The 22,790-nt window shown below is 45.3% G+C and overlaps 1 protein-coding gene across 1 annotated transcript in view; it reads right to left on the bottom strand.

Moving 5' to 3' along the window:
* Window positions 1–14,655: 14,655 nt before the first annotated feature.
* Window positions 14,656–22,790, bottom strand: part of xdh (xanthine dehydrogenase) — an 88,173-nt gene continuing 80,038 nt past the window's right edge. Inside the window, exons 27-33 of the mRNA XM_055862691.1 lie at window positions 19,734–19,862; window positions 19,263–19,337; window positions 17,264–17,316; window positions 16,746–16,860; window positions 16,369–16,623; window positions 16,106–16,273; window positions 14,656–16,023 (exon numbers count right to left, since the gene is read on the bottom strand). Of these exons, the coding sequence (XP_055718666.1) occupies window positions 15,973–16,023; window positions 16,106–16,273; window positions 16,369–16,623; window positions 16,746–16,860; window positions 17,264–17,316; window positions 19,263–19,337; window positions 19,734–19,862 (846 nt within the window). The 3' untranslated portion in view covers window positions 14,656–15,972. The remainder of the gene's footprint in view (window positions 16,024–16,105; window positions 16,274–16,368; window positions 16,624–16,745; window positions 16,861–17,263; window positions 17,317–19,262; window positions 19,338–19,733; window positions 19,863–22,790) is intronic.

Raw genomic sequence — 22,790 nt, 5'->3', positions numbered from 1 at the left:
ACTTGGCCAGATAGTGATGACCTGAGAATAACATGACCAGATAGTGATGACCTGAGAGTAACTTGGCCAGGCAGTGATGACCTGAGAGTATCCTGGCCAGATAATGATGACCTGAGAGTAAATTGGCCAGATAGTGATGACCTGAGAATAACTTGACCAGATAGTGATGGCCTGAGAGTAACTTGGCCATGCAGTGATGACCTGAGAGTAACTTGGCCAGATAGTGATGACCTGAGAATAACTTGACCAGATAGTGATGACCTGAGAGTAACTTGACCAGATAGTGATGACCTGAGAGTAACTTGGCCAGATAGTGATGACCTGAGAATAACATGACCAGATAGTCATGACCTGAGAGTAACTTGGCCAGGCAGTGATGACCTGAGAGTAACCTGGCCAGATAATGATGACCTGAGAGTAAATTGGCCAGATAGTGATGACCTGAGAAAAACTTGACCAGATAGTGATGACCTGAGAGTAACTTGGCCAGGCAGTGATGACCTGAGAGTAACTTGGGCAGATAGTGATGACCTGAGAGTAACTTGGCCAGACAGTGATGACCTGAGAGTAACTTGGCCAGACAGTGATGACCTGAGAGTAACTTGGCCAGACAGTGATGACCTGAGAGTAACTTGGCCAGATAGTGATGACCTGAGAGTAACTTGACCAGACAGTGATGACCTGAGAGTAACTTGGCCAGATAGTGATGACCTGAGAGTATCTTGGCCAGATAGTGATGACCTGAGAGTAACTTGGCCAGATAGTGATGACCTGAGAGTAACTTGGCCAGATAGTGATGACCTGAGAGTAACTTGACCAGACAGTGATGACCTGAGAGTAACTTGGCCAGATAGTGATGACCTGAGAATAACTTGGCCAGATAGTGATGACCTGAGAGTAACTTGGCCAGGCAGTGATGACCTGAGAGTAACTTGGCCAGACAGTGATGACCGGAGAGTAACTTGGCCAGATAGTGATGACCTGAGAGTAACTTGACCAGATAGTGATGACCTGAGAGTAACTTGGCCAGATAGTGATGACCTGAGAATATCTTGACCAGATAGTGATGACCTGAGAGTAACTTGACCAGGCAGTGATGACCTGAGAGTAACCTGGCCAGATAATGATGACCTGAGAGTAACTTGGCCAGATAGTGATGACCTGAGAATAACTTGACCAGATAGTGATGACCTGAGAGTAACTATGCCAGATAGTGATAACCTGAGAGTAACTTGACCAGATAGTGATGACCTGAGAGTAACTTGGCCAGACAGTGATGACCTGAGAGTAACTTGGCCAGATAGTGATGACCTGAGAGTAACTTGGCCAGATAGTGATGCCCTGAGAGTAACTTGACCAGATAGTGATGACCTGAGAGTACCTTGGCCAGATAGTGATGACCTGAGAGTAACTTGACCAGATAGTGATGACCTGAGAGTAACCTGGCCAGATAATGATGACCTGAGAGTAAATTGGCCAGATAGTGATGACCTGAGAAAAACTTGACCAGATAGTGATGACCTGAGAGTAACTTGGCCAGGCAGTGATGACCTGAGAGTAACTTGGCCAGGCAGTGATGACCTGAGAGTAACTTGGCCAGACAGTGATGACCTGAGAGTAACTTGGCCAGATAGTGATGACCTGAGAGTAACTTGACCAGATAGTGATGACCTGAGAGTAACTTGGCCAGACAGTGATGACCTGAGAGTAACTTGGCCAGATAGTGATGACCTGAGAGTAACTTGGCCAGATAGTGATGCCCTGAGAGTAACTTGACCAGATAGTGATGACCTGAGAATAACTTGACCAGATAGTGATGACCTGAGAGTAACTTGGCCAGGCAGTGATGACCTGAGAGTCACTTGGCCAGATAGTGATGACCTGAGAGTAACTTGGCCAGACAGGGATGACCTGAGAGTAACTTGGCCAGACAGTGATGACCTGAGAGTAACTTGGCCAGATAGTGATGACCTGAGAGTAACTTGGCCAGATAGTGATGACCTGAGAGTAACTTGACCAGACAGTGATGACCTGAGAGTAACTTGGCCAGATAGTGATGACCTGAGAGTAACTTGGCCAGATAGTGATGACCTGAGAGTAACTTGACCAGATAGTGTTGACCTGAGAGTAACTTGGCCAGACAGTGATGACCTGAGAGTAACTTGGCCAGATAGTGATGACCTGAGAGTAACTTGACCAGATAGTGATGACCTGAGAGTAACTTGGCCAGATAGTGATGACCTGAGAATAACTTGACCAGATAGTGATGGCCTGAGAGTAACTTGGCCATGCAGTGATGACCTGAGAGTAACTTGGCCAGATAGTGATGACCTGAGAATAACTTGACCAGATAGTGATGACCTGAGAGTAACTTGACCAGATAGTGATGACCTGAGAGTAACTTGGCCAGATAGTGATGACCTGAGAATAACATGACCAGATAGTGATGACCTGAGAGTAACTTGGCCAGGCAGTGATGACCTGAGAGTAACCTGGCCAGATAATGATGACCTGAGAGTAAATTGGCCAGATAGTGATGACCTGAGAACAAGTTGACCAGATAGTGATGACCTGAGAGTAACTTGGCCAGGCAGTGATGACCTGAGAGTAACTTGGGCAGATAGTGATGACCTGAGAGTAACTTGGCCAGACAGTGATGACCTGAGAGTAACTTGGCCAGACAGTGATGACCTGAGAGTAACTTGGCCAGACAGTGATGACCTGAGAGTAACTTGGCCAGATAGTGATGACCTGAGAGTAACTTGACCAGACAGTGATGACCTGAGAGTAACTTGGCCAGATAGTGATGACTAGAGAGTATCTTGGCCAGATAGTGATGACCTGAGAGTAACTTGGCCAGATAGTGATGACCTGAGAGTAACTTGGCCAGATAGTGATGACCTGAGAGTAACTTGACCAGACAGTGATGACCTGAGAGTAACTTGGCCAGATAGTGATGACCTGAGAATAACTTGGCCAGATAGTGATGACCTGAGAGTAACTTGGCCAGGCAGTGATGACCTGAGAGTAACTTGGCCAGACAGTGATGACCGGAGAGTAACTTGGCCAGATAGTGATGACCTGAGAGTAACTTGACCAGATAGTGATGACCTGAGAGTAACTTGGCCAGATAGTGATGACCTGAGAATATCTTGACCAGATAGTGATGACCTGAGAGTAACTTGACCAGGCAGTGATGACCTGAGAGTAACCTGGCCAGATAATGATGACCTGAGAGTAACTTGGCCAGATAGTGATGACCTGAGAATAACTTGACCAGATAGTGATGACCTGAGAGTAACTTGGCCAGATAGTGATAACCTGAGAGTAACTTGACCAGATAGTGATGACCTGAGAGTAACTTGGCCAGACAGTGATGACCTGAGAGTAACTTGGCCAGATAGTGATGACCTGAGAGTAACTTGGCCAGATAGTGATGCCCTGAGAGTAACTTGACCAGATAGTGATGACCTGAGAGTACCTTGGCCAGATAGTGATGACCTGAGAGTAACTTGACCAGATAGTGATGACCTGAGAGTAACTTGACCAGATAGTGATGACCTGAGAGTAACTTGGCCAGACAGTGATAACCTGAGAGTAACTTGGCCAGATAGTGATGACCTGAGAGTAACTTGGCCAGATAGTGATGACCTGTGAGTAACTTGACCAGACAGTGATGACCTGAGAGTAACTTGGCCAGATAGTGATGACCTGAGAGTAACTTGGCCAGATAGTGATGACCTGAGAGTAACTTGGCCAGGCAGTGATGACCTGAGAGTAACTTGGCCAGACAGTGATGACCTGAGAGTAACTTGGCCAGATAGTGATGACCTGAGAGTAACTTGACCAGATAGTGATGACCTGAGAGTAAATTGGCCAGATAGTGATGACCTGAGAATAACTTGACCAGATAGTGATGACCTGAGAGTAACTTGGCCAGGCAGTGATGACCTGAGAGTAACCTGGCCAGATAATGATGACCTGAGAGTAACTTGGCCAGATAGTGATGACCTGAGAATAACTTGACCAGATAGTGATGACCTGAGAGTAACTTGGCCAGGCAGTGATGACCTGAGAGTCACTTGGCCAGATAGTGATGACCTGAGAGTAACTTGGCCAGATAGTGATGACCTGAGAATAACTTGACCAGATAGTGATGACCTGAGAGTAACTTGGCCAGGCAGTGATGACCTGAGAGTCACTTGGCCAGATAGTGATGACCTGAGAGTAACTTGGCCAGACAGTGATGACCTGAGAGTAACTTGGCCAGACAGTGATGACCTGAGAGTAACTTGGCCAGGCAGTGATGACCTGAGAGTAACCTGGCCAGATAATGATGACCTGAGAGTAACTTGGCCAGATAGTGATGACCTGAGAATAACTTGACCAGATAGTGATGACCTGAGAGTAACTTGGCCAGGCAGTGATGACCTGAGAGTAACTTGGGCAGATAGTGATGACCTGAGAGTAAATTGGCCAGACAGTGATGACCTGAGAGTAACTTGGCCAGACAGTGATGACCTGAGAGTAACTTGGCCAGACAGTGATGACCCGAGAGTAACTTGGCCAGATAGTGATGACCTGAGAGTAACTTGACCAGACAGTGATGACCTGAGAGTAACTTGGCCAGATAGTGATGACCTGAGAGTATCTTGGCCAGATAGTGATGACCTGAGAGTAACTTGGCCAGATAGTGATGACCTGAGAGTAACTTGGCCAGATAGTGATGACCTGAGAGTAACTTGACCAGACAGTGATGACCCTAGAGTAACTTGGCCAGATAGTGATGACCTGAGAGTAACTTGGCCAGGCAGTGATGACCTGAGAGTAACTTGGCCAGACAGTGATGACCTGAGAGTAACTTGGCCAGATAGTGATGACCTGAGAGTAACTTGACCAGATAGTGATGACCTGAGAGTAACTTGGCCAGATAGTGATGACCTGAGAATAACTTGACCAGACAGTGATGACCTGAGATTAACTTGGCCAGGCAGTGATGACCTGAGAGTAACCTGGCCAGATAATGATGACCTGAGAGTAACTTGGCCAGATAGTGATGACCTGAGAATAACTTGACCAGATAGTGATGACCTGAGAGTAACTTGGCCAGGCAGGGATGACCTGAGAGTAACTTGGCCAGATAGTGATGACCTGAGAGTAACTTTGCCAGATAGTGATGACCTGAGAGTAACTTGACCAGATAGTGATGACCTGAGAGTAACTTGGCCAGATAGTGATGACCTGAGAATAACTTGACCAGACAGTGATGACCTGAGAATAACTTGGCCAGGCAGTGATGACCTGAGAGTAACCTGGCCAGATAATGATGACCTGAGAGTAACTTGGCCAGATAGTGATGACCTGAGAATAACTTGACCAGATAGTGATGACCTGAGAGTAACTTGGCCAGGCAGTGATGACCTGAGAGTAACTTGGCCAGATAGTGATGACCTGAGAGTAACTTGGCCAGACAGTGATGACCTGTGAGTAACTTGGCAAGACAGTGATGACCTGAGAGTAACTTGGCCAGATAGTGATGACCTGAGAGTAACTTGGCCAGATAGTGATGACCTGAGAATAACTTGACCAGACAGTGATGACCTGAGAGTAACTTGGCCAGATAGTGATGACCTGAGAGTAACTTGGCCAGATAGTGATGACCTGAGAGTAACTTGACCAGATAGTGATGACCTGAGAGTAACTTGGCCAGACAGTAATGACCTGAGAGTAACTTGGCCAGATAGTGATGACCTGAGAGTAACTTGACCAGATAGTGATGACGTGAGAGTAACTTGGCCAGATAGTGATGACCTGAGAATAACTTGACCAGATAGTGATGGCCTGAGAGTAACTTGGCCAGGCAGTGATGACCTGAGAGTAACCTGGCCAGATAATGATGACCTGAGAGTAACTTGGCCTGATAGTGATGACCTGAGAATAACCTGGCCATGCAGTGATGACCTGAGAGTAACTTGGCCAGATAGTGATGACCTGAGAGTAACTTGGCCAGATAGTGATGACCTGAGAATAACTTGACCAGATAGTGATGACCTGAGAGTAACTTGGCCAGATAGTGATGACCTGAGAGTAACTTGGCCAGATAGTGAAGACCTGAGAGTAACTTGGCCAGACAGTGATGACCTGAGAGTAACTTGGTCAGATAGTGATGACCTGAGAGTAACTTGGCCAGATAGTGATGACCTGAGAGTAACTTGGCCAGATAGTGATGACCTGAGAGTAACTTGGCCAGATAGTGATGACCTGAGAGTAACTTGACCAGATAGTGATGACCTGAGAGTAACTTGGCCAGATAGTGATGACCTGAGAGTAACTTGGCCAGATAGTGATGACCTGAGAGTAACTTGACCAGATAGTGATGACCTGAGAGTAACTTGGCCAGATAGTGATGACCTGAGAGTAATTTGGCCAGACAGTGATGACCTGAGAGTAACTTGGCCAGATAGTGATGACCTGAGAGTAACTTGGCCAGATAGTGATGACCTGAGAGTAACTTGGCCAGATAGTGATGACCTGAGAGTAACTTGACCAGATAGTGATGACCTGAGAATAACTTGACCAGATAGTGATGACCTGAGAGTAACTTGGCCAGATAGTGATGACCTGAGAATAACTTGACCAGATAGTGATGACCTGAGAGTAACTTGGCCAGATAGTGATGACCTGAGAGTAACTTGGCCAGACAATGATGACCTGAGAGTAACTTGACCAGACAGTGATGACCTGAGAGTAACTTGGCCAGATAGTGATGACCTGAGAGTAACTTGGCCAGATAGTGATGACCTGAGAGTAACTTGGCCAGATAGTGATGACCTGAGAGTAACTTGACCAGATAGTGATGACCTGAGAGTAACTTGGCCAGATAGTGATGACCTGAGAGTAACTTGGCCAGATAGTGATGACCTGAGAGTAACTTGGCCAGATAGTGATGCCCTGAGAGTAACTTGACCAGATAGTGATGACCTGAGAGTACCTTGGCCAGATAGTGATGACCTGAGAGTAACTTGACCAGATAGTGATGACCTGAGAGTAACTTGGCCAGACAGTGATGACCTGAGAGTAACTTGGCCAGACAGTGATGACCTGAGAGTAACTTGGCCAGATAGTGATGACCTGAGAGTAACTTGGCCAGACAGTGATGACCTGAGAGTAAGTTGGCCAGACAGCGATGACCTGAGAGTAACTTGGCCAGATAGCGATGACCTGAGAGTAACTTGGCCAGATAGTGATGACCTGAGAGTAACTTGACCAGATAGTGATGACCTGAGAGTAACTTGACCAGACAGTGATGACCTGAGAGTAACTTGGCCAGATAGTGATGACCTGAGAGTAACTTGGCCAGATAGTGATGACCTGAGAGTAACTTGGCCAGATAGTGATGACCTGAGAGTAACTTGACCAGATAGTGATGACCTGTGAGTAACTTGACCAGACAGTGATGACCTGAGAGTATCTTGGCCAGATAGTGATGACCTGAGAGTAACTTGGCCAGATAGTGATGACCTGAGAGTAACTTGGCCAGGCAGTGATGACCTGAGAGTAACTTGGCCAGACAGTGATGACCTGAGAGTAACTTGGCCAGATAGTGATGACCTGAGAGTAACTTGACCAGATAGTGATGACCTGAGAGTAACTTGGCCAGATAGTGATGACCTGAGAATAACTTGACCAGATAGTGATGACCTGAGAGTAACTTGGCCAGGCAGTGATGACCTGAGAGTAACCTGGCCAGATAATGATGACCTGAGAGTAACTTGGCCAGATAGTGATGACCTGAGAATAACTTGACCAGATAGCGATGACCTGAGAGTAACTTGGCCAGGCAGTGATGACCTGAGAGTCACTTGGCCAGATAGTGATGACCTGAGAGTAACTTGGCCAGACAGTGATGACCTGAGAGTAACTTGGCCAGATAGTGATGACCTGAGAGTAACTTGGCCAGATAGTGATGACCTGAGAGTAACTTGACCAGACAGTGATGACCTGAGAGTAACTTGGCCAGATAGTGATGACCTGAGAGTAACTTGGCCAGATAGTGATGACCTGAGAGTAACTTGAACAGATAGTGATGACCTGAGAGTAACTTGGCCAGACAGTGATGACCTGAGAGTAACTTGGCCAGATAGTGATGACCTGAGAGTAACTTGACCAGATAGTGATGACCTGAGAGTAACTTGGCCAGATAGTGATGACCTGAGAGTAACTTGACCAGATAGTGATGACCTGAGAATAACTTGACCAGATAGTGATGACCTGAGAGTAACTTGGCCAGATAGTGATGACCTGAGAATAACTTGACCAGATAGTGATGACCTGAGAGTAACTTGGCCAGATAGTGATGACCTGAGAGTAACTTGGCCAGACAATGATGACCTGAGAGTAACTTGACCAGACAGTGATGACCTGAGAATAACTTGGCCAGATAGTGATGACCTGAGAGTAACTTGGCCAGATAGTGATGACCTGAGAGTAACTTGGCCAGATAGTGATGACCTGAGAGTAACTTGACCAGATAGTGATGACCTGAGAATAACTTGGCCAGATAGTGATGACCTGAGAGTAACTTGACCAGATAGTGATGACCTGAGAATAACTTGACCAGATAGTGATGACCTGAGAGTAACTTGGTCAGATAGTGATGACCTGAGAATAACTTGACCAGATAGTGATGACATGAGAGTAACTTGGCCAGATAGTGATGACCTGAGAGTAACTTGGCCAGACAATGATGACCTGAGAGTAACTTGACCAGAGAGTGATGACCTGAGAGCAACTTGGCCAGATAGTGATGACCTGAGAGTAACTTGGCCAGATAGTGATGACCTGAGAGTAACTTGGCCAGATAGTGATGACCTGAGAGTAACTTGACCAGATAGTGATGACCTGAGAGTAACTTGGCCAGATAGTGATGACCTGAGAGTAACTTGGCCAGATAGTGATGACCTGAGAGTAACTTGGCCAGATAGTGATGCCCTGAGAGTAACTTGACCAGATAGTGATGACCTGAGAGTACCTTGGCCAGATAGTGATGACCTGAGAGTAACTTGACCAGATAGTGATGACCTGAGAGTAACTTGGCCAGACAGTGATGACCTGAGAGTAACTTGGCCAGACAGTGATGACCTGAGAGTAACTTGGCCAGATAGTGATGACCTGAGAGTAACTTGGCCAGATAGTGTTGACCTGAGAGTAACTTGGCCAGACAGTGATGACCTGAGAGTAAGTTGGCCAGACAGTGATGACCTGAGAGTAACTTGGCCAGATAGCGATGACCTGAGAGTAACTTGGCCAGATAGCGATGACCTGAGAGTAACTTGACCAGATAGTGATGACCTGAGAGTAACTTGACCAGACAGTGATGACCTGAGAGTAACTTGGCCAGATAGTGATGACCTGAGAGTAACTTGGCCAGATAGTGATGACCTGAGAGTAACTTGGCCAGATAGTGATGACCTGAGAGTAACTTGACCAGATAGTGATGACCTGTGAGTAACTTGACCAGACAGTGATGACCTGAGAGTAACTTGGCCAGATAGTGATGACCTGAGAGTAACTTGGCCAGATAGTGATGACCTGAGAGTAACTTGGCCAGGCAGTGATGACCTGAGAGTAACTTGGCCAGACAGTGATGACCTGAGAGTAACTTGGCCAGATAGTGATGAGCTGAGAGTAACTTGACCAGATAGTGATGACCTGAGAGTAACTTGGCCAGATAGTGATGACCTGAGAATAACTTGACCAGATAGTGATGACCTGAGAGTAACTTGGCCAGGCAGTGATGACCTGAGAGTAACCTGGCCAGATAATGATGACCTGAGAGTAACTTGGCCAGGTAGTGATGACCTGAGAATAACTTGACCAGATAGCGATGACCTGAGAGTAACTTGGCCAGGCAGTGATGACCTGAGAGTCACTTGGCCAGATAGTGATGACCTGAGAGTAACTTGGCCAGACAGTGATGACCTGAGAGTAACTTGGCCAGACAGTGATGACCTGAGAGTAACTTGGCCAGATAGTGATGACCTGAGAGTAACTTGGCCAGATAGTGATGACCTGAGAGTAACTTGACCAGACAGTGATGACCTGAGAGTAACTTGGCCAGATAGTGATGACCTGAGAGTAACTTGGCCAGATAGTGATGACCTGAGAGTAACGTGAACAGATAGTGATGACCTGAGAGTAACTTGGCCAGACAGTGATGACCTGAGAGTAACTTGGCCAGATAGTGATGACCTGAGAGTAACTTGACCAGATAGTGATGACCTGAGAGTAACTTGGTCAGATAGTGATGACCTGAGAATAACTTGACCAGATAGTGATGGCCTGAGAGTAACTTGGCCATGCAGTGATGACCTGAGAGTAACTTGGCCAGATAGTGATGACCTGAGAGTAACTTAGCCAGATAGTGATGACCTGAGAATAACTTGACCAGATAGTGATGACCTGAGAGTAACTTGGCCAGGCAGTGATGACCTGAGAGTAACTTGGCCAGATAGTGATGACCTGAGAGTAACTTGGCCAGATAGTGAAGACCTGAGTGTAACTTGGCCAGACAGTGATGACCTGAGAGTAACTTGGTCAGATAGTGATGACCTGAGAGTAACTTGGCCAGATAGTGATGACCTGAGAGTAACTTGACCAGATAGTGATGACCTGAGAGTAACTTGGCCAGACAGTGATGACCTGAGAGTAACTTGGCCAGATAGTGATGACCTGAGAGTAACTTGGCCAGATAGTGATGACCTGAGAGTAACTTGGCCAGACAATGATGACCTGAGTGTAACTTGACCAGACAGTGATGACCTGAGAGTAACTTGGCCAGATAGTGATGACCTGAGAGTAACTTGGCCAGATAGTGATGACCTGAGAATAACTTGGCCAGATAGTGATGACCTGAGAGTAACTTGACCAGATAGTGAAGACCTGAGAGTAACTTGGCCAGACAGTGATGACCTGAGAGTAACTTGGCCAGATAGTGATGACCTGAGAGTAACTTGGCCAGATAGTGATGACCTGAGAGTAACTTGGCCAGATAGTGATGCCCTGAGAGTAACTTGACCAGATAGTGATGACTTGAGAGTACCTTGGCCAGATAGTGATGACCTGAGAGTAACTTGACCAGACAGTGATGACCTGAGAGTAACTTGGCCAGACAGTGATGACCTGAGAGTAACTTGGCCAGACAGTAATGACCTGAGAGTAACTTGACCAGATAGTGTTGACCTGAGAGTAACTTGGCCAGACAGTGATGACCTGAGAGTAAGTTGGCCAGACAGTGATGACCTGAGAGTAACTTGGCCAGATAGTGATGACCTGAGAATAACTTGGCCAGACAGTGATGACCTGAGAGTAACTTGGCCAGATAGTGATGACCAGAGAGTAACTTGGCCAGACAGTGATGACCTGAGAGTAACTTGGCCAGACAGTGATGACCTGAGAGTAACTTGGCCAGATAGTGATGACCTGAGAATAACTTGGCCAGACAGTGATGACCTGAGAGTAACTTGGCCAGACAGTGATGACCAGAGAGTAACTTGGCCAGACAGTGATGACCTGAGAGTAACTTGGCCAGACAGTGATGACCTGAGAGTAACTTGGCCAGATAGTGATGACCAGAGAGTAACTTGGCCAGACAGTGATGACCTGAGAGTAACTTGGCCAGATAGTGATGACCTGAGAGTAACTTGGCCAGATAGTGATGACCAGAGAGTAACTTGGCCAGGCAGTGATGACCTGAGAGTAACTTGGCCAGACAGTGATGACCTGAGAGTAACTTGGCCAGATAGTGATGACCTGAGAATAACTTGGCCAGATAGTGACTACCAGAGTATTCCCACAACAGTCCTCCTGTATTCTCTGTATGTTTCACACTTCTGTATCTCTAGTTAGCATTAAACACGTCGTAATTTGACTGCCTTGTTCATTTATTTTGTGAAGATGTGAGTGCCAAAGTGACCAGTTATGGTTCAATTAGAGTGGTGGTTTTTTATTCCCTGGGGACAGTCATCAAATAAATAAATAATACATGAATGAGCTATCCCAAAGGTCTTTGTTGTCTCAGCATCCCACGGACGGAGTTTGATCACTCTCTCTCTCGCTCTCTGTCCCCCCTTATCGCTCTCTCTGTCCCCCCTTTCTCTCTCTTTCCCCCTTTCTCTCTCTCTCTCTGTCCCCCCTTCTCTCTCTCTTCTCTCTCTCTCTGTCCCCCCTTTTTCCCTTTCTCTCTCTCTCTGTCCCCCTTCTCTCTCTCTTTGTCCCCTCTTCTCTCTCTTTCCCCCTTTCGCTCTCTCTCTCTTTCCCCCTTTCTCTCTCTCCTCTGTGCAAGTGATAGGTATCAGGTTTGAAGGTAAGACCCAGATGCAGACTGTGTCAGAGTAACAATGTTTATTACGGCACCAGGGGCAAGAAAACGACAGGTCAAGGTAGGCAGGGGTCGATAACCAGAGTAGTGGGGCAAAGGTACAGGACGGCAGGCAGGGGTCGATAACCAGAGTAGTGGGGGAAAGGTACAGGACGGCAGGCAGGCTCAGGCTCAGGCTCAGGGGCAGGCAGAGTGGTCCGGGCAGGTGGGACCAGAGATAGGACAGGCAACGGTCAAAACCAGGAAGGCGAGAAAAAGAGAGACTGAGAAAAGGCAGGATCTGAGAAAACAAATGCTTGTTGACTTGACAAACAAGACGCACTGGCAACAGACCAACAGAGAACACAGGTATAAATACACAGGGGATAATGGGCGACACCTGGAGGGGGGGATGGAGACAATCACAAAGACACGTGAAAAAGATCAGGGTGTGACAGATAAGGCCATAGAAAGGAGTGGTCTTCACCTCACTCTGGACAGACAGGAAGGAACCGGATATCTCACAGGTACTGCTGCCGTGACAACAAGTCAAGTAACTACATTTCAATTGTCTTGTATTTTTCTGTTGCAATGATTTTATCTTTCCGATCCTCCCTGTGTTGTGGGAAGTGTAGGCAGGCGGAAAAAAGGCCCAGATACACGTTGATTCAAATGTGAAAAAAGTATTCTAGATTAAGTAATGTGTAGGGAGCTTGTGTTGTATTTGTAACAGACATTTAAAATGTCTATCTTACAGATTGTGTTCAATGACTTGTTATTAGATAGATTGTTTATCAATGAGTGTTCTGTTGATTTCACAGGGTTGATTTCACTGCTTAGCAGGTGAGCACAAGGATTAGGCAGATCAGAGAGTAAAGAGTGAGGGACAACTGAATATAAAGAAACCAACATGAGGAAGTGTATTCACTCTGTAGAGACTACAGCTCAGAAGACAGCAGAGTGACAATAGGAGGAAGTGTATTCACTCTGTAGAGACTACAGCTCAGAAGACATCAGAGTGACAATGGGAGGAAGTGTCTTCACTCTGTAGATACTACAGGTCAGAAGACATCAGAGTGACAATGGGAGGAAGTGTCTTCACTCTGTAGATACTACAGGTCAGTAGACATCAGAGTGACAATGGGAGGAAGTTTATTCATTCTGTAGGGACTACAGGTCAGAAGATAGCAGAGTGACAATGGGAGGAAGTGTATTCACTCTGTAGATACTACAGGTCAGTAGACATCAGAGTGACAATGGGAGGAAGTTTATTCATTCTGTAGGGACTACAGGTCAGAAGATAGCAGAGTGACAATGGGAGGAAGTGTATTCACTCTGTAGATACTACAGGTCAGAAGACATCAGAGTGACAATGGGAGGAAGTGTCTTCACTCTGTAGATACTACAGGTCAGAAGACATCAGAGTGACAATAGGAGGAAGTGTCTTCACTCTGTAGATACTACAGGTCAGAAGACATCAGAGTGACAATAGGAGGAATAGTTTCTATCTGAAGTCAGCTACACAGGTTCCATGACTATTTAATTTAATTCTGTAAATCATAACAATGGCTCAATCTTGTCTCTTCTTCGTGGCTCTCTGGTCTCTCTCTTATTAACACAGAGCTAGTCAAGGGGTTAGGCTAAGTACAATTAAGCCGGTTAGCCAAAGAAAAAGTGTGATAGAATACCGTTTTAAACATTAACCTTATTATACTTTGTGTGTGTGTGTGTGTGTGTGTGTGTGTGTGTGTGTGTGCGAGATCATGCATGTCTGTATGTGTTTATCAAACTAGCGCTCACAGTCTCAAGTCAGAGTGAAACGTTCATTCATTTTTCTCAAAGTTGTTGCAAACGTCAAATTTCGAAGTGTTTACGGTTAAGTTTTAGGCATTAACTCAAAATGTTTCACCACTCGGCAGTAGCGTTCTGTGAGCTTGTGTCGGCCTACCACTTTGCGACTGAGCCGTTGTTGCTCCTAGATCTTTCCACTTCACAACAACAGCACTTTCAGTTGACCGGGGGGCAGCTCTAGTAGGGCAGAAATTTTACTAACTGACTTGTTGGAAAGGTGGCATCCTATGACGGTGCCACGTTGAAAGTCACTGAGCTCTTCAGTACGGGCCATTCTACTGCCAATGTTTGTCTATGGAGATTGCATGGCTGTGTGCTCAATTGTATTTACCTGTCAGCAACGGGTGTGACTGAAATAGCCAAATCCACTAATTTGAATGGGTGTACACACACCGTATAGCAAGCACTTACACACAGTATAACACAGTCAGAGGCCTCAGACAGAGGATTGGAAATGTATGTTTATTTAACAGATTAGCTCTGTACATTATTGAAACGTAAAATAAAGCAAATTCTTCAAATACACCAATGCTTGATAGTATCTTTTAATTTTTGTCTCAGTCTAATCAAGTAGTTGAAGTAATTGAGTTATTCTGTCAGTCAAGTAGTATTTAACTAGTTGAATTGAAAACAGTAGCACCGCAGACACACTACGGCCCACCAGATGGCGCTGTTTTACTAAAACCTGAGATTACGCATAAAATAAATTAAACAAATGATTCCTATAAAACTCTATCACTCAACATAACTGCTAAATAAAATCACAATTTCTGCTAGTAAAAGGCAAATTAAATTAATATGTTTACAATATCATACATTTAGGAAATTATATTAAATTTAACACACAAATACAAGATGTTGATTTATTTGATAAAAGGTATATAACAGGCATCATTACAGATATTGAATTGATCATAGGTCATTTGTATATGATATGCAGTGAGGTCTGAAAATGATTGAAATCCCTTGAAAAAGATCCTCAATAATTACTGTATGTGGTGTGTGATTGGTCTGGTCAGTTCCCGTGGCCTCAGCGACACTTTCCTCCAATCAGAATCTGTGGCCTCCTGACCTATTTCACAATGCACCATGGTGGCAACCAAACTAGGACTGCTTCCTAGGTCAAACTGCTGATAGTCAGGTAGGCTTCAGACCTGGCCTTCATCTTAATAGTCTCGTCCTCTTCACTGATCTAAAACGTAGTGGACAAGTGAAAGCAGACCCCCAACATCCACATTATTGTTCTGAGTTCTCAGCTCAGTAAGGATGAGAGACAGGAGACAAGGAGATGAAGCCCCTTTACACTACCGAGATCCACCCATGTGTGCGTTGGGTTTAGAGTTGCAAACTGATTAGGGTTCTGGCTCCATTACAAACTGAGTATGGTTAAGGTTCTGGCTCCATTACAAACTGAGTATGGTTAAGGTTCTGGCTCCATTACAAACTGAGTATGGTTAAGGTTCTGGCTCCATTACAAACTGAGTATGGTTAAGGTTCTGGCTCCATTACAAACTGAGTATGGTTAAGGTTCTGGCTCCATTACAAACTGATTAGAACAGTCGTTTCCTCAGACTGAGACAAAGGAATTTAATGGCATAAATTTGTAACAGATTAACCTTCTCTCTCTCTGCTTGCTATCCTACTCTTTTCCCCCTCCGTCTCTCTCCCTCCGTCTCTCCCCCTCCGTCTCTCCCCCTCCGTCTCTCCCCCTCCGTCTCTCTCTCCTCTTCTCTGCATGTCTTCTCTCTCTAGTGCTGTTCGTCTTACACTACGACAGCCCATGGAGTGAAGGTGCCTGGCTCTGCAGGGGGGCACTGGAACCCAAACAACAACAAATCAGTGTGTGTCTCCGGAGTTTTATTCTTGGATTGTTAGAGATGTGATGATCATACATACCAGTTTGGTGAAGCGGTCCTCGCAGGCATTGCGTATCCTCTCAGGTGTGGCCGGGCTGTCGAATCTGAAGGGCCCACTAAGGCCTGACTCCTTCCTGGCAGCGGTGACGGCATCTTTGATGGCAAAAAACACTGAGGCCGCAAGGAAGAGAGGAGGCTCACCTACCGCCTAGATAGAGAGAGAGAGGAGTGTTAAGGACGATAAATTAAACTGGGGTCTCACAAGAATAGAAAGAGGGCTTCCTTCACAATAAGAGTCCCTACCTTGGAGGAGAAGATGGCCTTGTCGTTGGGTGCATCTCGGAGCAGAGACACTGTGAGGTCAGTGGGGATGTCTCCAAAGGAGGGGATCTTGTACATGCCTGGTCCGCGCGTGAACAGGTATCCCTCAGGAGAATACTTCAGCTCCTCCAGGGTGTACAGACCCACACCCTGCATAAAGCCCCCCTCTACCTGCCCAATGTCCAGAGCTGGGTTCAGACTATTCCCCACATCTATGACGATGGACGTATGAATGTTCTAATGGAGAGATGGAATGAGATGGAGGATATTGGTTTGTGTCTTATCAATCGATGCAGTCCTAAAATCTCTCATGAAAAGTAGGAAACACCACACACTAGCACATCCCTCCATGTATTTACCTTGTGGCTGCCGGTCAGACAGTCTATCTCCACCTCAGAGCAGGCCACTCCATAACTGAAGTAGTTGAAAGGACGACCTGTGTTGGTCTCAAAGTCATAACCAAGGTCTGGAGTCCTGAGGAAGACATAAATAAATAGTTAATTACACCAAGAAATCTTCCTGGTGATTTTCGGTTCCAGTTGTGCCATTTAGCAACAATGTAGCCTAGCTAGCATTTTTGCCTAGCTAGCATTTAGCCTATCAATCGAAATGTTGTAGTCTAGCAAGAATGTGTAGCCTACCTAGCATTTAGCAACATTCTATAAAAGCTAGCGTTTAGCCTAGCTAAAAAGGGCAGATTAGCTAGCATTTAGCAGCATTGTAGCAAGATATCAACGAGATATGGTCATTTATTGTGCTGCCTCACAGGCAAACTATTTAGAAAAAAAATAACTAAATCATTCATTTATTGTTAAAACGGGTTAGGTAGTAATACACTGTGTGTTGTTTTTTTGTGTCTGTGTTCCAGGTAACGTACTTGTAGAATCCATTGGCAGACAGATTGACCCGGTCAAAGTAGGCAGAGTTCACCTGAAAACAGACAATGAGTAATTGATTAAAACACATGATGTTTAAAAGGAAGGGCACGCTGGGTTAAAGGCCCAATTCAACCATTTTTATCTCAATATCAAATCATTTCTGGGTAACAATTACATAACTTACTGTAATAGTTTTCCATTAAAAATATACACTACCGGTCAAAAGTTTTAGAACACCTACTCATTCAAGGGGTTTTCATAATTTTTATTATTTTCTACATTGTACAATAATAGTGAAGACATCAAAACTATGAAATAACATATATGGAATCATGTAGTAACCAAAAAAGTGTTAAACAAATTCTTCAGATAGCCACCCTTTGGGTCAGGTGATTGTGGAGGGCAGGTAATCTGATGCAGCACCCCATCACTCTCCTCCTTGGTCAAATAGCCCTTACACAGCCTGGAGGTGTGTTGGGTCATTGTCCTGTTGAAAAACAAATGATAGTCCCACTAAGCCCACACCAGATGGGATGGCGTATCACTGCCTAATGCTGTGGTAGCCATGCTGGTTAAGTGTGCCTTGAATTCTAAATAAATCCCAGACAGTGTCACCAGCAAAGCACCCCCACACCATAACACCACCTCCTCCATGCTTCATGGTGGGACGACACATGCAGAGATCATCCGTTCACCAACACTGCGTCTCACAAAGACACGGCGGTTGGAACCAAAAATCTCAATTTTGGACTCCAGACCAAAGGACACATTTTCACCAGTCTAATGTTCATCGATTGTGTTTCTTGGCCCAAGCAAGTCTCTTCTTATTATTGGTGTCCTTTAGAAGTGGTTTCTTTGCAGCAATTCGACCATGAAGGCCTGATTCACGCAGTCTCTGAACAGTTGATGTTGCTGGAACTCTGTTAAGCATTATTTGGGCTGCAATTTCTGAGGCTGGTAACTCTAATGAACATATCCTCTGCAGCAGAGGTAACTCTGGGTCTTCCATTCCTGTGATGGTTCTCATGAGAGCCAGTTTGATGGTTTTTGCAACTGCACTTGAAGAAACTCTCAAAGTTCTTGAAATGTTCTGGATTGACTGACCTTCTTGTCTTAAGGTAATGATGGACTGTCGTTTCTCTTTGCTTATTTGAGGTGTTCTTGGCATAATATGGACTTGGTATTTTACCAAATAGGGCTATCTTCTGTATACCCCCCCTCCACCTTGTCACAACACAACTGATTGGCTCAAACGCATTAAGAAGGAAAGAAATTCAACAAATGAACTTTTAAGAAGGCACACGTGTTTATTGAAATTCATTCCATGTGACTACCTCATGAAGCAGGTTGAGAGGATGCCAAGAGTGTGCAAAGCTGTCATCAAGGCAAAGGGTGGCTACTTGAAGAATTTTTATTTTTATTTTGTTTAACACTTTTTTTGGTTACTACATGATTCCATATGTGTTATTTCATAGTTTGGATTTCTTCACTATTATTCTACAATGTAGAAAATAGTCAAAATACAGAAAAACCTTGAATGGGTAGGTGTTCTAAAACTTTTGTAAAACACTACCGGTTTTTAGCTAAAACCACTTTCCCATGCCCACATTTAGCTAGGACTGTCCGGGAGAGGTCTGAGTGAGGGACCTAATTGGAGGGATCTAATGGGTAGGATCTGTAACGGCAAAACTAGTAGCTATTGGCAGAGAGGTTTGGAACAATCTTTGTTATTGGTCTATTAACCGCCTGGTAATGTCACTAGGCGAGCCAAAACTCCACCCATGCAAAAGCTGCTGATTAGAAGCTCCTGTGTAAATTGTATTTTCAACCAACAACTATCAGGATATAGCACTTTACAATGCTAGTTTCATCAGCTGTTGTACAATATGATACAAAACACAAGAAAATACATGAATTTTGACTGCATTGGGCCTTTAAAGATGAGCAATGAAACCATCCAATCAGAAATAAGACTGGATATGATTGACAGGTACTGACCCATTCCTCCCAGCATCCTTTGGGATTCTTGGTCTTGTAGGGTTCTAGACGGTGGAGTAGGATCTCACACGCATTCTAGAGAGAGAGAGAGCGACAGACAGACAGACAGACAGACAGAGACAGACAGACAGAGACAGACAGAGACAGACAGACAGAGACAGACAGACAGACAGAGACAGACAGAGACAGACAGACAGACAGAGACAGACAGAGACAGACAGAGACAGACAGAGACAGACAGACAGAGACAGACAGACAGAGACAGACAGACAGACAGAGACAGACAGAGACAGACAGAGACAGACAGAGACAGACAGAGACAGACAGAGACAGACAGACAGAGACAGACAGACAGAGACAGACAGACAGACAGACAGACAGACAGACAGACAGACAGGTATTAGAAGATTGGATGCAGTAAAGGATATTGAGAGCAGCAGGTGAGTGTGTGTGTGTGTGTGTCTGTCTTACATGCACAGCAGCTCCATTGAGGTCGGAGGAAGCGGAGGCAGCAGTAGGGCTGGTGTTGGGAACAGTGTTGGTGCTGGTCTCTGTGATGTGGATCTTACAGCTGGGGATACCCAGGGTCCTACTGGCCACCTGACACACACACACAGACACACACACAGACACACACACACACACACACACACACACACACACAGACACACACACAGACACAGACACAGACACAGACACAGACACAGACACACACACAGACACACACACACACACACACACACACACACACACACACACACACACACACACACACACACACACACACAAATATGTGGATGTATTTAATAATCCAGTGAATAATTAGTATACTAGTGTAGTAGTTTAAATAGCAGCTCTATAGAGATATCTCTGTTTCCACTAACTGCTCTGTTGATTCTTTGTCGACATTTAGAAAAGTTCGCATGGAAAAAAGATGCGACAATTACCAGCTTGACGTAATGACGTAACACCAGCAACGAAAAACGTTTTCCCCCCAAAAAAAACCTACACTGGTTGAAACGTTTCTATTACTTCTTTAGGCCAATTGTGCATTAATGAATGAGTGACAGCCTGTGTATCCCACCTATCTGTTTCATGTCTCAGGTAGCCCATGAAAGCCAGCATGGATTAAAATGCAATAACTGACTAATATTCTAATAATTCTCCTCTGCCAACATAGCGCCGCGGTCCGTGCCATGATGACATTTACACTCCTATAGATCTGAAATAATTTGATGTTGAAACTTGCATCCAGACGACCAGGAAAATCATTTCAATCATTCTTGAAAGTCAGGACAATCATTATGTGGATATTTACATGTTTCTATTTTGCAAGCAGTAGGCATATTATATTTTAATATAATATTTTATATTATATTATATATATATATATATATATTATTTATCCTGTATTTTAAATCATGTGAATAGCAATATTTATCCTGTATTTTATATCATGTGAACAGCAATATTTTATCCTGTATTTTAAATCATGTGAACAGCAACATTTTATCCTGTATTTTAAGCCTTATACAGAAATGAGAACTACACCAAAAAATAGAGCAACTGAATGAGGATGGTGCTGGACTACCTGACATAAAAATAAAGGTACAGTTTGATCAGAAACAGTTAAATAAAGGTTCAAATACAGGCCTTTCACATTATAGTGTAAAACACATTGGTGTCCTGCCTGCACCATCATGGTGTGTTAGTGTCCTGCCTGCACCGTCTTGGTGTGTTAGTGTTCTGCCTGTACCATCTTGGTGTTAGTGTCCTACCTGCACCATCTTGGTGTGTTAGTGTCCTACCTGCACCGTCTTGGTGTGTTAGTGTCCTGCCTGCACCATCTTGGTGTGTTAGTGTCCTCCTACCTGCACCATCTTGGTGTGTTAGTGTCCTGCCTGTACCATCTTGGTGTTAGTGTCCTTCCTGCACCGTCTTGGTGTTAGTGTCCTACCTGCACCATCTTGGTGTGTTAGTGTCCTACCTGCACCATCTTGGTGTTAGTGTCCTACCTGCACCATCTTGGTGTTAGTGTCCTTCCTGCACCGTCTTGGTGTGTTAGTGTCCTACCTGCACCATCTTGATATTAGTGTCCTTCCTGTACCATCATGGTGTGTTAGTGTCCTACCTGCACCATCTTGATATTAGTGTCCTTCCTGCACCGTCTTGGTGTGTTAGTGTCCTACCTGCACCATCTTGGTGTTAGTGTCCTTCCTGCACCGTCTTGGTGTTAGTGTCCTACCTGCACCGTCTTGGTGTGTTAGTGTCCTGCCTGCACCATCTTGGTGTGTTAGTGTCCTCCTACCTGCACCATCTTGGTGTGTTAGTGTCCTTCCTGCACCATCTTGGTGTGTTAGTGTCCTACCTGTACCATCTTGGTGTGTTAGTGTCCTGTCTGTACAATCTTGGTGTTAGTGTCCTTCCTGCACCGTCTTGGTGTTAGTGTCCTACCTGCACCATCTTGGTGTGTTAGTGTTCTACCTGCACCATCTTGGTGTGTTACTGTCCTACCTGCACCATCTTGGTGTGTTAGTGTCCTACCTGCACCATCTTGGTGTGTTAGTGTCCTACCTGCACCATCTTGGTGTTAGTGTCCTACCTGCACCATCTTGGTGTTAGTGTCCTACCTGCACCATCTTGGTGTGTTAGTGTCATACCTGCACCATCTTGGTGTGTTAGTGTCCTACCTGCACCATCTTGGTGTTAGTGTCCTACCTGCACCATCTTGGTGTGTTAGTGTCCTACCTGCACCATCTTGGTGTGTTAGTGTTCTGCCTGCACAGTCTTGGTGTGTTAGTGTCCTACCTGCACCATCTTGGTGTGTTAGTGTTCTGCCTGCACAGTCTTGGTGTGTTAGTGTCCTACCTGCACCATCTTGGTGTGTTAGTGTTCTGCCTGCACAGTCTTGGTGTGTTAGTGTCCTACCTGCACCATCTTGGTGTGTTAGCGTTCTGCCTGCACCATCTTGGTGTGTTAGTGTCCTACCTGTACCGTCTTGGTGTGTTAGTGTTCTACCTGCACCATCTTGGTGTGTTAGTGTCCTACCTGTACCATCTTGGTGTGTTAGTGTCCTACCTGTGCTGACTTGGTGTGTTAGTGTTCTACCTGCACCATCTTGGTGTGTTAGTGTTCTGCCTGCACCATCTTGGTGTGTTAGTGTCCTGCCTGTACCATCTTGGTGTGTTAGTGTCCTACCTGTACCATCTTGGTGTGTTAGTGTCCTACCTGCACCATCTTGGTGTGTTAGTGTCCTGCCTGCACCATATTGGTGTGTTAGTGTCCTACCTGCACCATCTTGGTGTGTTAGTGTCCTACCTGTACCATCTTGGTGTGTTAGTGTCCTACCTGTACCATCTTGGTGTGTTAGTGTCCTACCTGTACCATCTTGGTGTGTTAGTGTCCTACCTGTACCATCTTGGTGTGTTAGTGTCCTACCTGTACCATCTTGGTGTGTTAGTGTCCTACCTGTACCATCTTGGTGTGTTAGTGTCCTACCTGCACCATCTTGGTGTGTTAGTGTCCTAC

Source organism: Salvelinus fontinalis, chromosome 15, assembly GCF_029448725.1.
Source record: "Salvelinus fontinalis isolate EN_2023a chromosome 15, ASM2944872v1, whole genome shotgun sequence".
Lineage (NCBI taxonomy): Eukaryota > Metazoa > Chordata > Actinopteri > Salmoniformes > Salmonidae > Salvelinus > Salvelinus fontinalis.
The sequence above is the reverse complement of the archived record's forward strand: the minus strand, read 5'-3'. Positions and strand labels throughout refer to the sequence as shown.